The following is a 15681-nucleotide window of genomic DNA, read 5'->3' as shown; positions in this document are numbered from 1 at the left end:
GTAAATAATTTTCTACCTGTTAGAGCGAAAAACTTCCAAGGTAGTTTTCTAGGAGTTTTCTACAATTCTTCCCCCAGGATAAAAGTGTTGTGCCATAGAAGGAAAATGGCTGTGCCTCACATACCTTGAAGATGCTTAAGTCACAAACCATGGCAAAAGCTTGTACTAACTAGAATTTGTTCCTTTTGTCCTTGCTTGCTCTCTCCATCTTCCCCGTCTACAATGGGCCCCCATTTGAGACATGACAGACACACATTTTCAGGATGAGACAACAGAAGACCAGTCATACATTTATGCTTCTTATACTGCACAGGTTTATAAAGCACTAAGGCTAAAGACAACATTTTGGCATTTTCTGGGCCAGGCATTGTAGAGTATATGCCTTCAGCCATAATTACCTCATCCCGAGAGAGATGTCTTCTCCATAATACAGTATTCTCGCCAGGTGTTTTGCAGATCCAGAGTTCTTGCAGGCAGGGAAAAATAGCTGTGTCTATATCAACACATTAAACTCTGTCCACATTGCTTCTGAGTTGACTCTTATGCTGGCTCCAGGCTGAAGCAAGCTAGTAGGTACTCCAAAGCAGGGAAAACCAGAAGCAGAAGGGAAAGTGGGCTCACATTCAAATTCTGTTCTGATGGGCAGTAAGGAGACTCGAGCACAAGGCAGTAAAAAATATATCTAGCAGGCCCAGATAGGGAAAAAAAGAAGCATTCCTATATAAATACCAGGCACTCCCTTGAGCATAAGGAGTATTCCTTACTAGTGTGCTTTGCAGAGCAAAGCACTGCAAAATTGGGATGGATGTGTAGATACATGACTTTTTATCACTTATGAATGGGACAGCATGGCACATTGCCTTAAAGGTGTGCTAACCTGCACCCCTGGAAACACTGGACTTGGCTGTGGTTCAGGTGTAAAGCTGCAGAGTTGCACAGGTTCACAACTATGCTCTATCACTAAGCTGGGAGCACTCAGAGCAACAATGGTACTGCTAGGAGGAGGCGGTGGAAAGGTGAAGGACACAACCCCATACGCACCCCTCCAGCGAATTCATCCCAGCCAGGGCACAGCACCCTGTTCATCATACCCTTGCAAAGCAGCACAAGGTCCATCTGCAGCTTGCTTGCCTCTGTGTTAGGATAGCAACCCCTGCCTGTTAATGCACAGCCTAACTTCCCTGTGCTCTTCCCACAGCAGGACAATGTCATGCCTGCCCTGGAACCTCACCCTCCCCGGCAACACAGACATCTCCTACGAGCTGCCCATTGCTTGTGCCTAGCACTGCCTTTGGAGCATGCAGGCATACCCAAAACTGGAAAGGAGCCCTAAATCTATTGCTGCTCTCTGCTCACAGATGATACTTTCACCATAAAACTGGATGGGTTTTTTACTTCCTGCATTAGGGACAGGATGTCAAGGAAAAGAAGTGTGCGGCAGATTGGTGACTACAAGGTTGATTGGTTACATCAAGACCTCTGTTAAAAGTCTGGATTGGGACTTTCATCTTATGGATTCTGTACCTAGCTCTGAAAGTGAGATGGGCAAGTCATTTAATCTCAAGGTCAGATGTGTATGAAAGAAGAAGATAGTATCACTCTTCCTACAACAGCAGTATTGGGATGATTCATTTGTGGTTTATATTAAAGTGTCATGAGAACTTTATATTAAAGATGGGAAGTATTATTTTTCATCATCAAGGGGAAACTGTGTGGTTCAGGTTTGGCACAGGAAGGAGTCATTCTTAGCCAATGCTCCAATGGGAAACTCACTAGTCCTGTCTACAAGACACTTTCAGAGTGAGACCATATTGATTTCATGTTAGTGCTCCTGCTAAATAATCAGAATGAATCTCCTTCCCATGACAGGCCTGGAGCAGCTCTTCTGGCTGTTGGCTTGTTCTCTTTGAAGCTCACATGAAGTGAAACAGACACCAGGAGCACAGCAGTGCTCTTGCATCCAATTTTGCACTGCTTTGAACAACTGCCCAGAATAGAAGGTAATAGGAGGAGAATGGAGCATCGTAGCTACAAGGCCACGTAACACAAATTAGTCCCAGGAACTCAGCACGGCCTTTCAGACCTGGAAAAGTAGCTGAGATTTGGAAAGAATTGGTTAAAGATTACAATATGAGAGACACATACATAGAAACAGCCCTCACCCATCCACACCTTTTCCATCACCTTGATGCATATGCAAATTAAAGAGGAGAAAGTCTTACATTGCTTCTGCCCACAAACCACATCTTCTATAGACCATTTTCTCTGGTTCCCTGTACTGGCTTCACTGGGTGATAAGAGAAGTGCGCCAGAACACCATGATCAGGAGAGAGGGACATGCTAAAGGCACTTCTGCTGTGAGGAAGCCTCAGTCATGTGGCATGAGCTGTCACTACTGCTCCACTAGACAGCGTCATTGCAGGAGTGTTAGCTCCTGCTTTGAGCCCACGTCCAAGTTTTTGGTCCCTGCCATGTGGCTGTTTGGAAGGCCAGCTAACAAACACTATTTCCAGCATACACTCAGGAGAGGGTTAGAGCTGGGCTCTGACAACCTAACAGAGATCCAGGTTAGTTGGTGCCATGACTGAAGGGTTTCCAAGGAGCTTCTTGTTGAAGACTGGAATGTAACCTCAGCAGGCACCTGTGAAGGGCAGTGCATAATTCAGCCCAATCCGGTCCACTACTTCAGGGAGGTGTACAAAGCACCACAACGAACGCAGTTTCATTTCATTTGCAGAAGGGACCCCAACAGCTCTCGTGTTAATTTGCTGGAGGCATTTCCTAGCTGTGAAGGGCAATGAGGTCAGGCTGAAGCAAGAATGCAGAACAGAGCATGGTGACAACCATTAGCAGGATGATCCCCAGGCCTGGGGCAGCCCTGTTCTCCTGCCCTGGGGTGACAGCAAAGGCGAGCAGCACGAGGAGCGGTGTACACCATGGATCCCACATACTCACCACTTCAGAGGCCTCTCCAGACCTCAGAAAGAGTGCCAGATCCCGAGGGCATGGATCTTGCCCAGCCGAGACTTGCAAGACACGTCAAACCGGTCTCTGGGCCATAGCCCCTGTGTGAGCAGCACGAGGCAGGTAGGGCTGCCTCCACCAGCTGACACAGAGCCAGCCCTACATGCAGGACGGCCGTGCCCCTTTGTGTCTGTGCCAAGAGGCACTGACGAACGCCCTGCCCTGTGCGTGCTGATGGAGGGACTGACATTCCTTGCTCCTCCACTGGATATCTGCCCTGGAGACGCTGCTACTCACCACCCAGCTTGGTTGCAGCAGGCTCTGTGGAACAGAGGATTCCTCCACTGGGACTGCCATCTCTGGTTCCCTGACAGAGGAGATGGGGAAGATGACAAGCTGGGGAAGCTTGTCAGATTGTTGCAACTGAACTTGGAAGAGGCCTTCCATCTCCACATTATTTTCACCCAAGATACTGCACTTCTTCCTACCAGTGGCTGCTCTCCAGACAGATGTTTTGTACTCACTCATTGCTTCTCTCGGTGTGTGCACCCTGAGGTCATCCCCCATTGAGCACAAAAAAAAAAAGAAAGGGTTCAGACTCTGCTTCTTGCCTACACCTGCCCCCAGTCCCGATTCCTCCCGTTTCTTATTCCAAATGAATCAACTCAAACAACCGACCTTTCACCAGAAGTCGGTAACTTCTTTGAGAAGTGGTGCTTGTCATAAATGAGAAATCCTAACCCCTGGAAAAGGAGTTTCTGGACTTACTACAGTGGATGCCCAATGGGATGCATGATATCAAATCTCCATATCATGCTCTCCATTACAAGCCCATTACCAAAGCCATCAGGCAGCCCATTTTCCCCTGTCCTTTCCCCCCCGTGCCTTGAGATCACCTGAAGCCTTTCAAACGGTGTTATCTCCCTCTCCAAATCCTCAAACACCAGTAGTTTCATCTCTGACTTTAATGGGAATCATTAAATCAAAGGGAACACAGATTCTGCGAGCAGGCTGGTATCACTTGCAGCTACATCGGTGTACCTTGGTATCAGAGCTGCCGACACACCTCAGAGAGGCAGGACTAGAAAACAAACCGGGGAAGCTCACTGGGGCAGGCAGCTCTGGTGATCAGCTGTGGGGTGGGAGGTGCTGGAGTGTTACACTGCAGTCTCACGCATGTGCTTCACGTGCTCCCAAGTGTACATGTCTGCAAGCAGACGTCTCAGTGATTGCTAAAGAGTGTCTCTCTGGTCAGAAACCTATGTGACCTTACGCTCCCTCGGAGGGGCTTCGGGATCAAAACAGCCTGTTGTTCCCTAGAGTTCGGGGGTCTGAGTGGGAGCCAGAGGGGCTCGTCCTTTGCAAAGAGGGTGGGGGGAACTCTGGAGAAGGTTTCCAGAGGCTGCAGAATGAAAATGAGAAAGGGGAGGGGGGGGGGGAGGGAGGGGGAGAGAGAGAGAAAGAAAGAAAGAGAGCACCGTTATTATCACAGGAATAATTCTTACTTCCATGCTTTTCCAAGACACAAACCTCATGAAGCCCACCATGACGTGTCCTTCTCCCCTCCCCTCCTAAATTAGCATGCAAAACTATGCAATTGTTCAACATGTGATAATTCAGAAAAAGGAGTTACCCACCCATCCTGAGACAGCAAAAACAAACCCCTCCAAGCACCTTCTGTAATACCAGTTAAAAGCCCATAGCTCCTTTGAGTTTGCTCTCAAAGCAGCCATAAACCAATTCCTACTAACTTAGATACCAAGCATTCATCCATCCACCTCACCCACCAGATGGAAAGTCAGCCCCCAGATGTAAGTGTACAAAACTAAGTAGCAGCAGCTCCACATCTTGCAAACACTTGATAGCAACAAACTAGAGCAGATGCAATGTGAAAAGGGGAAAAAGCAGGTGGCTTTTGGTTGTTCGAGTTTTCATGCAAGGAATAAAGCTTAGTTTTGCTATTGAGCATTGAGCTATACCAGCAGTACACTGTTAAAGCAAGTTTTGAAGAGAACCTTTGAACCTGCCTCTCTTAAACAGGCAGCCTGTAAGTTACTGAAATATCTCTCCTCCTCAGAGAAAGAACATGCTCATCAGTGGGATATCACAGTCTGTCTTGCTTGTAAGCAGACTAGAAACTCTTTCAAGGAACTAGATGATAAGACTAGTAGCCCAATGTATCTCCCAGGAATATTTTCTTCTGCATGATCTTTGCAGCACTTTGGGCATTCAAGAATTGCTGTCCTGCACTGTGGCATTGCAAGGCGGCCGTTGCAGCAACAGAAAATGAAAAGGAACGTGATCCATAGAAGCACTTCAGCACGGGGAATTTAGAGAGCTGGAAGGTGAGGTGATTACCCAGGTTGGAAGCTGCAGGGGAAGGAGATGAGAGCCTGGGGAACCTGGGGAAGGCCTCAGGGGAGCTCTGATCTCTGGGACTGCAGCTATCCTTACTTCGAACAATGACACCGCATGGAATATCCCTGTTTACTAAAGATATTTTCACCACTTCTAAGGGAAAAGTTATGAAATTGGTTTCTTTGGGCCATGGCAGACCCACTCTGATCATCTGCTGAGCTGTGACAAGTGCCTGGCCAGAAGGGAGAACTGCAGTCCCTCTGTATCACTAATTTTTGTGGTTAGGCACTCAAGTCGCTGTGGAATACTGTCCGGATGTGACAACTGCTGTTGTGCTGCTGGGACATGATGTGATCAGGATACCCAAGTGGTGAGCAAAGTAACAAGGAAGCGCCTGTTCCACTGTTAACGGACACACTAAACAAGAGTTTGTGTTTTCTTGTCTAAGTACCTTAGAAATTAAAATACCACACTGGCTATTGTCTCCAGACTGACAGACAAGGAAGATCATCCTCCTCTCCCACCCCAAATAGTAGCCTCTGAAACATTTCGGCTTTTATTGCAGGTCTCTACTGCAAGTATCAGCATACCTTGATACTGCCTCATTCACAAGATCTAGAAAGACAAAAGCCTCCACCTTCCAACGTGTTTTAAAATAATTGTATAAGAATAATATATTGTATAAGAATAATTGTATAAGAATAATGGAAAGAATAGCTTTGTGCTGTGTAGCACAAGCCTTCCCCAACACACACAAACCCGTCTTGTGTGTATGTTTACAATATTGGCTCATTACCAAAACCAGGTGGAAACGATTCAAAAAAAGCTATGGTGTTCCTTGCCTCCTTCCTTTTCTAATTGCATTTGAAATTCTGATTTTATTAAGCTTGATCAACCAGAAAAATTCTGCCAATGACCTGAGAATGGATATGCTTCTGCTGAGAAGACAAAATACAAGCAAAGCATAGACAAAGTGACTTCACCATGTTTACAACACTAACTGCATTCATTTTTGATTGTATCTATTCAACAGACACTCCTGACAGTTAGGAGGATGGCTGTCTCATAAATTATTCTGTGTTCCTGCTTCTCCAAGTAAGGACTGAAAAAGCTGCAAATTCATATCTCCAGCAGTTTACCAGCAAAACCAGGGACTTCACATTCCTAGGACTTCTAAGCTAGAAAACAAATAAGGATTTTTCTTTCTTTTTCTCTCTCTGCCTCCTTTTTTAAAAAAACGAACAAACAAAAAAAACCCAAAGAAAAACTCTTACTGACTTTTTATCTTATTCAAGCAAACTCAAATACACTTGTTCATTCCCTGGCCAGTTTCTTTATATCCCAGATTTTAAGTTTGGAGGCATGGAAGCAGAACAGGCATGTGACTCAACTCAAAGCAGAACTGTACAAACCAGGAAGATCTTCTAGTTCCACTGTTTTCAAAAACTAAGAACAGTAACTGAATGAAACAGCAAAAAAGGCCTCTTCCACCAGCAGCCTACTGCAAATAGGAAGTGCTGTCTGACCCAGACAGCCTTTTCATTTAGAGCACCTAGGAGGGATGGTCCCCTTGCCGTCACAGCGGTGAGGCTTGTGCACAAGCACTTGCAGGGTAGGGAAGATTACGGCAGACTTGTCAGGGCTTGTGCCAGGAGTCACTGTGTCCTACTTCATGCTCCCTGCCAGTGAGTCCACAGCCCAAGCATTTGCAGCCCAGAAGTAGGGCACAGGGAAGACCAGGGTGCAATGGTGCACCATGTTCAAGGATGCCTGCTGGAAGATGGTCTCCCCCAGCTGCAGCCCAGCCCTGCAACTTCCTCTCTGCCACGCAGACCCAACTGGGACACATGCAGTGGTCACTTCTAGGACAGAAATCCCAGTCCTAGGCTTGGTGTCTGGCAGCTGGATGTCAGAAAGCAGCTATTATGGGGCAGTGGCAGGAATGCACATTCCGGGGTCTGCAGCTGGTGTGCAGCAGCTGGAGTGCAGCGGCTGGCTAAAAGTGTGGAATTTCTCTCTTGGCCACTTGGATCTGAATTTCAAGCACAAGCCACCCTCCCGTCTATTTCTGTTTGCCTACATTGCTCCTCTGCCCCCATTTCCACCAGGCCTGGGAATTTTTCCCTTGCAGAGTAAAGAGCTGGCATCTTGGAAGAGAGCATCTCACCAGAAAGCAGAGTTTGGGGTGTGTTAAAACAGTGTTTAGCCTGTCAGTCCACCCAGGGTCATTGGAGGCAAGAGGTATACCACACAGGACAGTCTTTTCAATACCTTACGGATCTGGCTGAGCTGAATGAAGCTCAGCGGCAAAAAGGAGGACAGAGCAAATGCTGGGATGAGCTGTGGTGGGCAGGGGGAGGAAGGACTCTGAGCTTTCTCCCCCTGCCCAGATTGAGCACTTGCAAGGTGTACAGCAACTCCCCACTATCAATCTGCTGTGAACCCTGGAGCTGTTTCTACCCCTGTCAGCATCTCCTGGGTTGTCTGCTCTCTCACATGCCGATGTCTTCCTCAGCTCAATACTGGAGTATCTCCAGGCACAGCTCTACCTCATGGCGAGCCAGGTTGAGCCTTGTGGGGTCTCTGCAGGCACTCATGTACCACCCGCCAGCCTGGACACCATTTCAGTTTCTCTGCCTCCCCTGAGGGGTGGAAAGAGGACAGGGCAGGGAAGAGCTTCCTACGGCCGGCTTACTGGTCCTTCCACCCCACGGTGCAGCTAATGTCTGGAGTCAAGCCTCTACCCTGCTGCTTTTCCTTAAAAAAAAAAAATCACACAGCTGGAGCCCACCTCCCAGGATTCCTTGGGGCAGCAGGCAAAAAAACGCTGCAGAGGAGCAAACCCATGGTAAACGAGGGCGAGAGGCTGGGGGCCGCTGCTTTGCCCAGGCAGTTGCATCGCGGGAAGGACTTGCTTCCGCAAGCGGGTACTTACGCAGGGGTCCCACACAGGGTGAGGCGTGCCCATGCCAGGAGTGCCCTCACTTCATATACTCCCCTTCGCTCACATAGTCCATAAAAGACCCCGGCAACTCAGCAAAATCTTCCAAGACAAGACTGGTGGAGTCCTCACCCAGCAGGTCACTGTCAGGCCGGGATGCCCGGGGGCGTGGAGCCGGCGGCGGTGGCGGTGGTTGCAGAGGAGGCTCGGAGGCACCAGCCTGGCCAGAGGCAGGTGGTGGCTCCTCGCAGTCCTCTGGCTCCCCCTCAGAGGAGGCTGGCCCGAGGACGTGGTAAAGGCTGGGCAAGCGGATGTCAAAGCGAAGGCCAAACTTGGCGAAGAGCTTCTCGTTGAGGGAGTAGAGCTTCTCCGAGATGTCATAGCCCAGGTGGGAGGAGAAGAGCCGGGCAACGTAGCGGTCCTTCCTCAGGAGGAGATACAGCTTCTTCCTCGGCCAGGTGATGAAGCTGCAGTCGGTCTCTGCCGTCAGCGTGACCTGTGGGGCAGGGAGGGAGCAGAGTAAGCCCTACCACCCGGGTAGGCGTCACCTGCCCTGGGGCTGCATGCTTCTCTCCAGTGAAGGACCCCAGCCCCTTTGACGCCTGCTCTCCTTGGAGGCGGCGGGGCTGGAGAGTCAGATTGTCCAAAGCAAATGATCAGATAAATCCTTACCCGCCCCTGCTTCCCCTCCCCAAGGAGCCAGAGACCAGGCTTTCCTATACAATTAGCGGCATGCCCTTGCTTAATCTAGCCACACGACGAGCTACATTTCACCCTCTCACTTTCAGACGATGCTCCCTGTTGACACCTGAGCGATGTAGCTGAAATGAGCAGGGTGGCACAGGTGGCCTTATCCCTATACAGAAACGTTATGGAGGGAAGTGTTTCTGTGTGTCCAGCTGGCCCAAGTCACCAGTGGGTAGCCCTGCAGCAGGCTGCTGCCCTGTCCTGCCATTGAGTCGCACACCCTCTGCTCCAAGAAGGCCCTGGGTATGGGAAGGGCCACCTGGAAGGCTTGCCTGGTCACCCTGCGCCAGAGGGACATCCTGTCTCATCAGCTCTGCCAGGTGCTGTAGGGCTGAATGGCCTTGAAGGATGCACGGCACAGCTCAGTAGAGAGGAAATAAAAGGGGTTTACTGTGTTTGTGTGTAGGTAGGGAACTCACTCAAGGTTTTATTGGGTTGATTTTAGAGAACATTTTGTTTTGCTTTGGGTTTTGCCAATGCAAACAGAGCCATTTTTCCCCCTAGCTGTAAGACCAGACTATTAATAATAAAAAACATTGTACAATACATGAGTGTATATTGTAATATATCAATTTAATAATAAAAGGTAAGGGTCAAACTGCTTTGGGCCAAAGAAGAACATCTGAGTGTAATGGAGACACTGGCATACGAACAAGTGCTGGAGCCAAAATATCCCGGGGCTCCCTTTCACTCTATATCCAGGGGTCTCCTTGGCCAGCCACCATGGCAGAGGGCCACTGGGAAGCTGAACACAGCTTAGCTGCATGTGTGTGTCCTTGGGTTTGATATTTAATGCCACTGCCATGCACGCAGCTGCCTTATGAAAGAAATATAGGAGATAAAACCTGAGAACTTTCCCAGGCCGAGGTGAGCGAGAGGAAGGGTCACATGGAAACTGAAATGACCAGAATCTCATTTTCCTAACCGATTTCTGGCACGGCAATTGAAAGCCTCCACTTCTCGTGAGGGATTAAGTGAGATGTAATTAGAAAACCTGCCTCCTAACCAGAGCAGCAGGACAGATTTCAGTCATGAATCCCCACCGACACAAGTGCTCCGGCATTGGCGGAGCCCATAATTCAGCCTTCTGGGGGAAAGTGCCAGCCCTGAAACCCAACTCCTTCAGGCACTGGGAGCCAGCAGTCCTGTGGGAAGAAGACACATCCAAAGCAGAAAGCTCAAGGAAACCGTCTCTCCTTGTACTGAGTCATGCTTCTGCCATTTTTCAGTGGGCTCAGGATTGAAACTGCTCAATCCAGAGAGCCATGGGGAAAACTTGGGCAAGAAAAACCTTCCGTGCCCTCCTCCAGCAAAGTCCCAGAGGCAAACATGCACTTTTTTAACCAAGTGATTGTGATGCTAGGAATGAGGTTGAGATATGCCACAGAGTTTTGTTAACTACTCAGAGGTAAGAGGGACTAGTGGGTTAAACAGCTGCCAAAAGCAGCACATCACCATGGCTAAGCACAGCCGTGAAGAGTAATGTCCTGCCAGGAACATGGACTGGTCAAGTCTCACCTGCTGAATGCTGGTCCCACACAGGCTGCTACTTCTTCATGCTCCTCAGTAAGCAGAAAAGGGGGTTTGGCATTTCCAGCACATGGCTGCAGCCTCTCCCCACCTAGGACTCTACCCCCCCAATGCGGCGCGCGGCACAGCCGACCTCCCTGACCAGCCCTCTCTGGCAGAGCAAGAGAGGGGCCAGGAGCGTGGCACTGGCAGGGCTGGTGCAGACTGGCACCAGCTTGCTCCCGAGCTGTCTCACGCACCACAGATAAAGACACTCAGGGGGTCTGGGAAGATTCAGTTCCACAAAAATTAGCTCACAAAACGCTGAAGATGTCTTTGCGGGTTGCATGCTATACAGATGGCCATTTCCCTGCCAGGAGCACCGGGCAGCCATCTTTCTCTCTGCTCGACTTTGAGGCAAATACAGTCCAGGAGCTAGCAGCAACCTGCTGCTGGATTGAAGCCCTGTGGAAAACATGAGATACCCCCAGCCCTAGCACAGCCATGCTGTTGTTGCCCTCTCAACCCCATTATCTTGGCCCGACGTCCCTATTTCTGCTCACGAGCTGTAGCCCTGTGCCACAGTCACACAGTCAGCCACCTCCTGCAACTGTTCCTCTTGCAAGACTGTAATCACTGGCAATGGCATAGCTTTCAGGAGCAACTGCCATGACCCTTTCACACATGGGCCAAATTCAGACCCAAGGAAAGCAGATTCAGAGAGCTGCCCTGGTTTAACCAAGTCTGAACGTGGCTGCCCTCATGAGAAAGCATCATCATTCCCTCATGACTGTTCCATGCTCCCAAGAGATTAGCAAAATCCCTCCTCATGTGCCCTAACTGACATATTCTAGATTGACATCCTGACAGGGATCAGCCTGTCTTGCGATGTGAGTTAAAGACAGAGAGATGTGGGCTTAAGTAATCTCCTCCAGAAGGAAAGCCAAACAAATACTTTGGGGTGTTGACAGCAAGAGCAAAATCCTTTCAGTTGCTGCAAATAAGAATTGGTCTGGCCTCTCAGCAAGGGATTCTTCTCCTCAGAAAGAACCATATTCGGGTGTGAATCATCCTTTCTGCTTCTCCACCCCAAACACATCACCATCAGAAACTTCTGTGAGGAACAGGATAGTTATGGATTTACATCACCGCTGCATATTGTCGTGGCTGCCATCCTGATGCTGGAATGATGCACCCTGCCAGCAGCGTGCAGGGCAAATGCATCAATACAGGTACTAGGGAATGCTGTAATGGAAGAGAGCCAGCAATCCAATACCTCGTCTCCCTGCTAAACTGGAAGGAGCACCACCCTCCACCCTGCCTGCTGTCAGCTGATAGTAAGAGCACACACTGAGGTCTTCAGAGGAAGGTAGAAAAAAAAGATAACACAGCTGATCGCACCATCCTGCGCTGGCTAAACCACGAGGAAGGGGAGGAAAGTATTCCTGGTTAGCTGTGAATGGCATAACAAGCCCCCTCCATCCCCTTCTCAGACATGCAACGAAGCGGCAAGGAGCGAAGCTGTGCTGCTGCGCGGCCGCGTGGGGTTACCTGGAAAGTTCCTTCCTCAGAGGGTCGCAGTGATTCCCATTCTGGAGAGTCCAGGAATTGGTACGGAAAGACATAGTGAAGGAATTGTCCGTCCTGGCTTACTCGGACCCTGCAGAGAGGAGAGGTGAGGTGCACAGGCTTAGGCCACAAAATAGAGGTCACACAAACCTCATCAGCTCACACAACATGCAGGCAGCCGGTCCCACCAGGGAGGAAAGGACTTCTCATCTCACGTATGTCTCATACCGTCTCCGAGACAGCTGCAGATGCTCCAGTCTATGGGGGTGTCCCTCCTTTCTCTGTGGGAAACGCTAGCTGCTGCCTCTTCCCCATATTTCATCTGTCTTCTGTTTCCTGCTACAAAGCCAGCCCTCACAAGTGCAATGCTTGATCCTAAACCAGGACTTCTCAGCCCACAAGACTGCTGCTGCTTTTCAGGTACTTCTACGCCAGCCTGTGGCTCTTCGTACTTGCATCTTCTTCCTGTCCCCAGGGTTGCACGAGGGCATTCCCTACCTCGATGCTGGGAAGCTCTTACACCCAGAACCCCCCAAAATCACATAGTTCCTGGCACATCACACTGCGAGCTCATAGTTTGCTGCACATTACCATTCAATCTCTCTTGGCCTCCCAAGTATCCCTTTCCCCTACTTGTGCTACAATTGCCTACCAATGTCAAGGTCAAACTTGCACCCAGCTCTGCTGTGGGAGCAGAGGAGGAGAGCTGCACCAGCCTGGGGCAATGGCAGGGCACTCTGGAGCTCCATTCATAGTGCTGCACCACCAGATTTGCGGCCTCTTGCCTCCCTGTCACCACGTTCCCCCGTTGTACAATGCACAAAGGCAATTCTTGCTTTCAGGAGTTACACTGTTGGCTTCCGGTCAGCTGGGAGTGCTTCCTGGAATGGTCAGGGATCGCAAGGCAGGTTTCCTGATCGAGGCACATTCTGCATTTCCAAGCCCCCCTTGTCTTGCTATTGTTCAGTTTAAGAGGGGGCAGCATAATGGTAGCAATGCTCTGCTGGGTCAGCGAGGACCTCACAAGGCAATAGAGTGGGTACCAGGAAATGCAAATCCAATCCCATCTCCATAAGAGCATCTTATATCAGCCAAGATGCATACTCGTCACTGCAAAAGAGAGCAGAACAACTACCCCACCAGCACTTTCATGCCCACAGAGCAGCATCAGATTATCCAGTGCAGGGCAAGACAGCACAGACTCTTCCCCGCTGACATTATTTGCGGATACGGTAAACTTCAGAGCAAGCTGCTCAGCACAGACGTTTGGTAAGGGGAAAGACACCTAATGGAAACACACATACTCAATTTCCTCCCAGTGCTTTGCCATTCAGCACTGGTCAGTGGTCCCAGGATGCTCTTAACACATCCTAGAAAGGGGACAAACACCAAAAAAAGGAAGGACAGCCCTTCTTCTTTGCACATCCCCTCACCAGAGAGGATGGACCACCGCAGTAAAACACAAGCCCCAGGTGATGCTGGGTTTGTGTTCCCAAAGAAAAATCCTTGTGAGACACACCTCCTGCAGCTCAGCACTGCTCCCATTTACAGATCTCCTTCCTTTCCCACTCTCACTTGGCATTAGTGCCAAGTGCCTGGCAGCAGCTGGGAAGCCAATATCATTACTATTTGTATGCATTTGGATTTTGCAAATCAATTAGGAAATTTTACTTCACTGAAAGGGTTATCAAGCATTGGAACAGGCTGCCCAGGGAAGTGGTTGAGTCGCCATCCCTGGAAGTATTTAAAAGACGTTTGGATGAGGTGCTTAGGGACATGGTGTAGTGGTGGTCTTGGGAGTGTTAGGTTTACGGTTGGACTTGATGATCTTAAAGGTCTTTTCCAACCTATACGATTCTGTGATTCTTTGATTCTGTGATTAAGAGATATGCTCATAAAGGCATGCCACAGGATCTCAGGTGAACACATGCCAGTACTTCATCAGCACAGTTCACTCAATAATCAAATCCCCCGTGCAACTATCTAGACATCCCTGAGGTCCTCCTCGGTAGTCCAGAGGAAGGAACATCATGAATGCATGACAGCACAGGGAAATAAAGAGGCCTGATGAGGCAGGATCCACCACAGGAGAGCTCTCTCTCTTTTGACAAAATAACCCTCAAAGTAAAAAATTTCAGAGCCTTGAGGGTTGAGGTGTTGGGAACAAGGGTGGAACCTCTCCCTGAACACTGCTGGCCAGGGGGAGCAGGTGAGCTGAGGACTCAGAGTACTCAGTGCACAGCCCTTCACATCACAGAGGTGTGTCTGGTACCCCCAGAGACCACAGGTCCAGACACACTGCCTTCCTGCCTTGAGAAACACTCTCTCATGGCTGGTCTGCTCCCATCAGAAATAAGATCACTTTAAACTGACAGAGAAAGAGTTAAGGATCCCCCAACAGTATCACAGGCAAGTCTGAGCTGGCAGCTTCACTGCACATAGCTTGATTCTGCAAATTGTTCCCTGAAATATTCTGATTTAGAAAAACAAAACAAAACAACCTCCAAAAGCAAATTACCTCCCTCCCCAACAAACAGATGCATATCTCAAAGAAGAAGGAAACAATCCTCACCCCAGTTTCTACAGAAGATGAAAATACAACAATAAGCCACAGCACTTTGCTGTCAGACTTTGTTCAGAAACAGGAGAGACTTTACCTGCCAGACAGCAGCAGTGAGAGGCGGTCAATGGGCGTCTTGCCCTCCACTGCGTAATTCTGGTCTCTGACTAGCGACTGGACCTGCTCTTCACAGCACTTCACGATTTCTTTGTAGACTTCCAGGGGCACCTGCAAGGGCAGGTACATGGTCTTGTAGAGGAGGTCAAACTCTTCTGGGATGGTATCTCTGCGGAGCCGGTAAGCCAGGTGAGCCAGCTGAAGCAAGCAGGCGAGGACGAGCAGCATGTTCCAGACGAAGATATCCAGCCCGCAGGCACTCAGCCAGCCCCACAGAGCATAGCAGAAGTAGCCTGGGGCCAGGAGGCCAAAGATATAGAGGGACCCAAAGATGCCACTTCCCCCCATGTAACCCAGGAGGACAATGCAGCTGGCCAGCTGGTAGGCTGCTCCCTCCATAATCTCCTTCCAGGCATCACACACCGGAGGCTGGAGAACAGCCTGGTCCCAAGAGAGGCTGCTTGCACTCATCCTTCCCCACTCCCCACCCTCCCTGGCCATCCTGCGCTCAGAATGAATTGTCATACACAAAGGGTGCTGCAGAGGTCTGAAACCAGAGCTGCTGGGTAGCTGTTGTTCCTCCTCCTCCTCTTGAGCGCCAGCCGGTCCCACAGCAGCACGCTTCAGAGTGACATGTTAAAGTGCTGCCGAACGGTTTTGCACCTGAAAAATCCCAAAAGGGCTTGTTTCTCTTCTTTGTGGCTCACAAACCGGTGGCTGGCCCCCTCCTTAGCCGCACCAGTGAGAAAAGGAGTTGGCAAATACGAGGCCAGAAGAGCTCAGTCAAAGAAAGAGTAGAGGCCATTAGCTGGAAAACTTGCAGACAGGACAGAGATCTCGTTGCACTGCCTCTCTCGCCTGTCCTCCGGCAAATGGAAATAGCGACCGTGAGAGAGCAGCGGAGGGAGCTGGTGTT

General features: G+C 49.7%; 2 protein-coding genes across 8 annotated transcripts in view; one reads left to right on the top strand and one right to left on the bottom strand.

Moving 5' to 3' along the window:
• Positions 1 to 1347, top strand: part of PLA1A (phospholipase A1 member A) — a 17348-nt gene extending 16001 nt beyond the window's left edge. The window contains exon 11 of the mRNA XM_075512353.1: positions 1199 to 1347. Coding sequence (XP_075368468.1) covers positions 1199 to 1283 — 85 coding nt within the window. The 3' untranslated portion in view covers positions 1284 to 1347. The remainder of the gene's footprint in view (positions 1 to 1198) is intronic.
• Positions 1 to 15681, bottom strand: part of POPDC2 (popeye domain cAMP effector 2) — a 24731-nt gene extending 9050 nt beyond the window's left edge. For 2 of the 7 annotated variants that reach the window (XM_075512316.1, XM_075512294.1), the window contains exons 1-3: positions 14746 to 15680; positions 12071 to 12179; positions 8258 to 8759 (exon numbers count right to left, since the gene is read on the bottom strand). In XM_075512316.1, the coding sequence (XP_075368431.1) occupies positions 8304 to 8759; positions 12071 to 12179; positions 14746 to 15290 (1110 nt within the window). In that variant the 5' untranslated portion in view covers positions 15291 to 15680 and the 3' untranslated portion in view covers positions 8258 to 8303. Of the gene's footprint in view, positions 1 to 1493; positions 4367 to 4533; positions 8760 to 12070; positions 12180 to 14745 lie in introns of those variants that run through there. The other 5 variants (XM_075512326.1, XM_075512283.1, XM_075512305.1 and 2 more) reach the window with 5 other exon arrangements.

This window comes from Mycteria americana, chromosome 1 (genome assembly GCF_035582795.1).
Source record: "Mycteria americana isolate JAX WOST 10 ecotype Jacksonville Zoo and Gardens chromosome 1, USCA_MyAme_1.0, whole genome shotgun sequence".
NCBI lineage: Eukaryota > Metazoa > Chordata > Aves > Ciconiiformes > Ciconiidae > Mycteria > Mycteria americana.
Note: the sequence above shows the minus strand (reverse complement) of the source record. Positions and strands in the feature narration are given on the sequence as shown.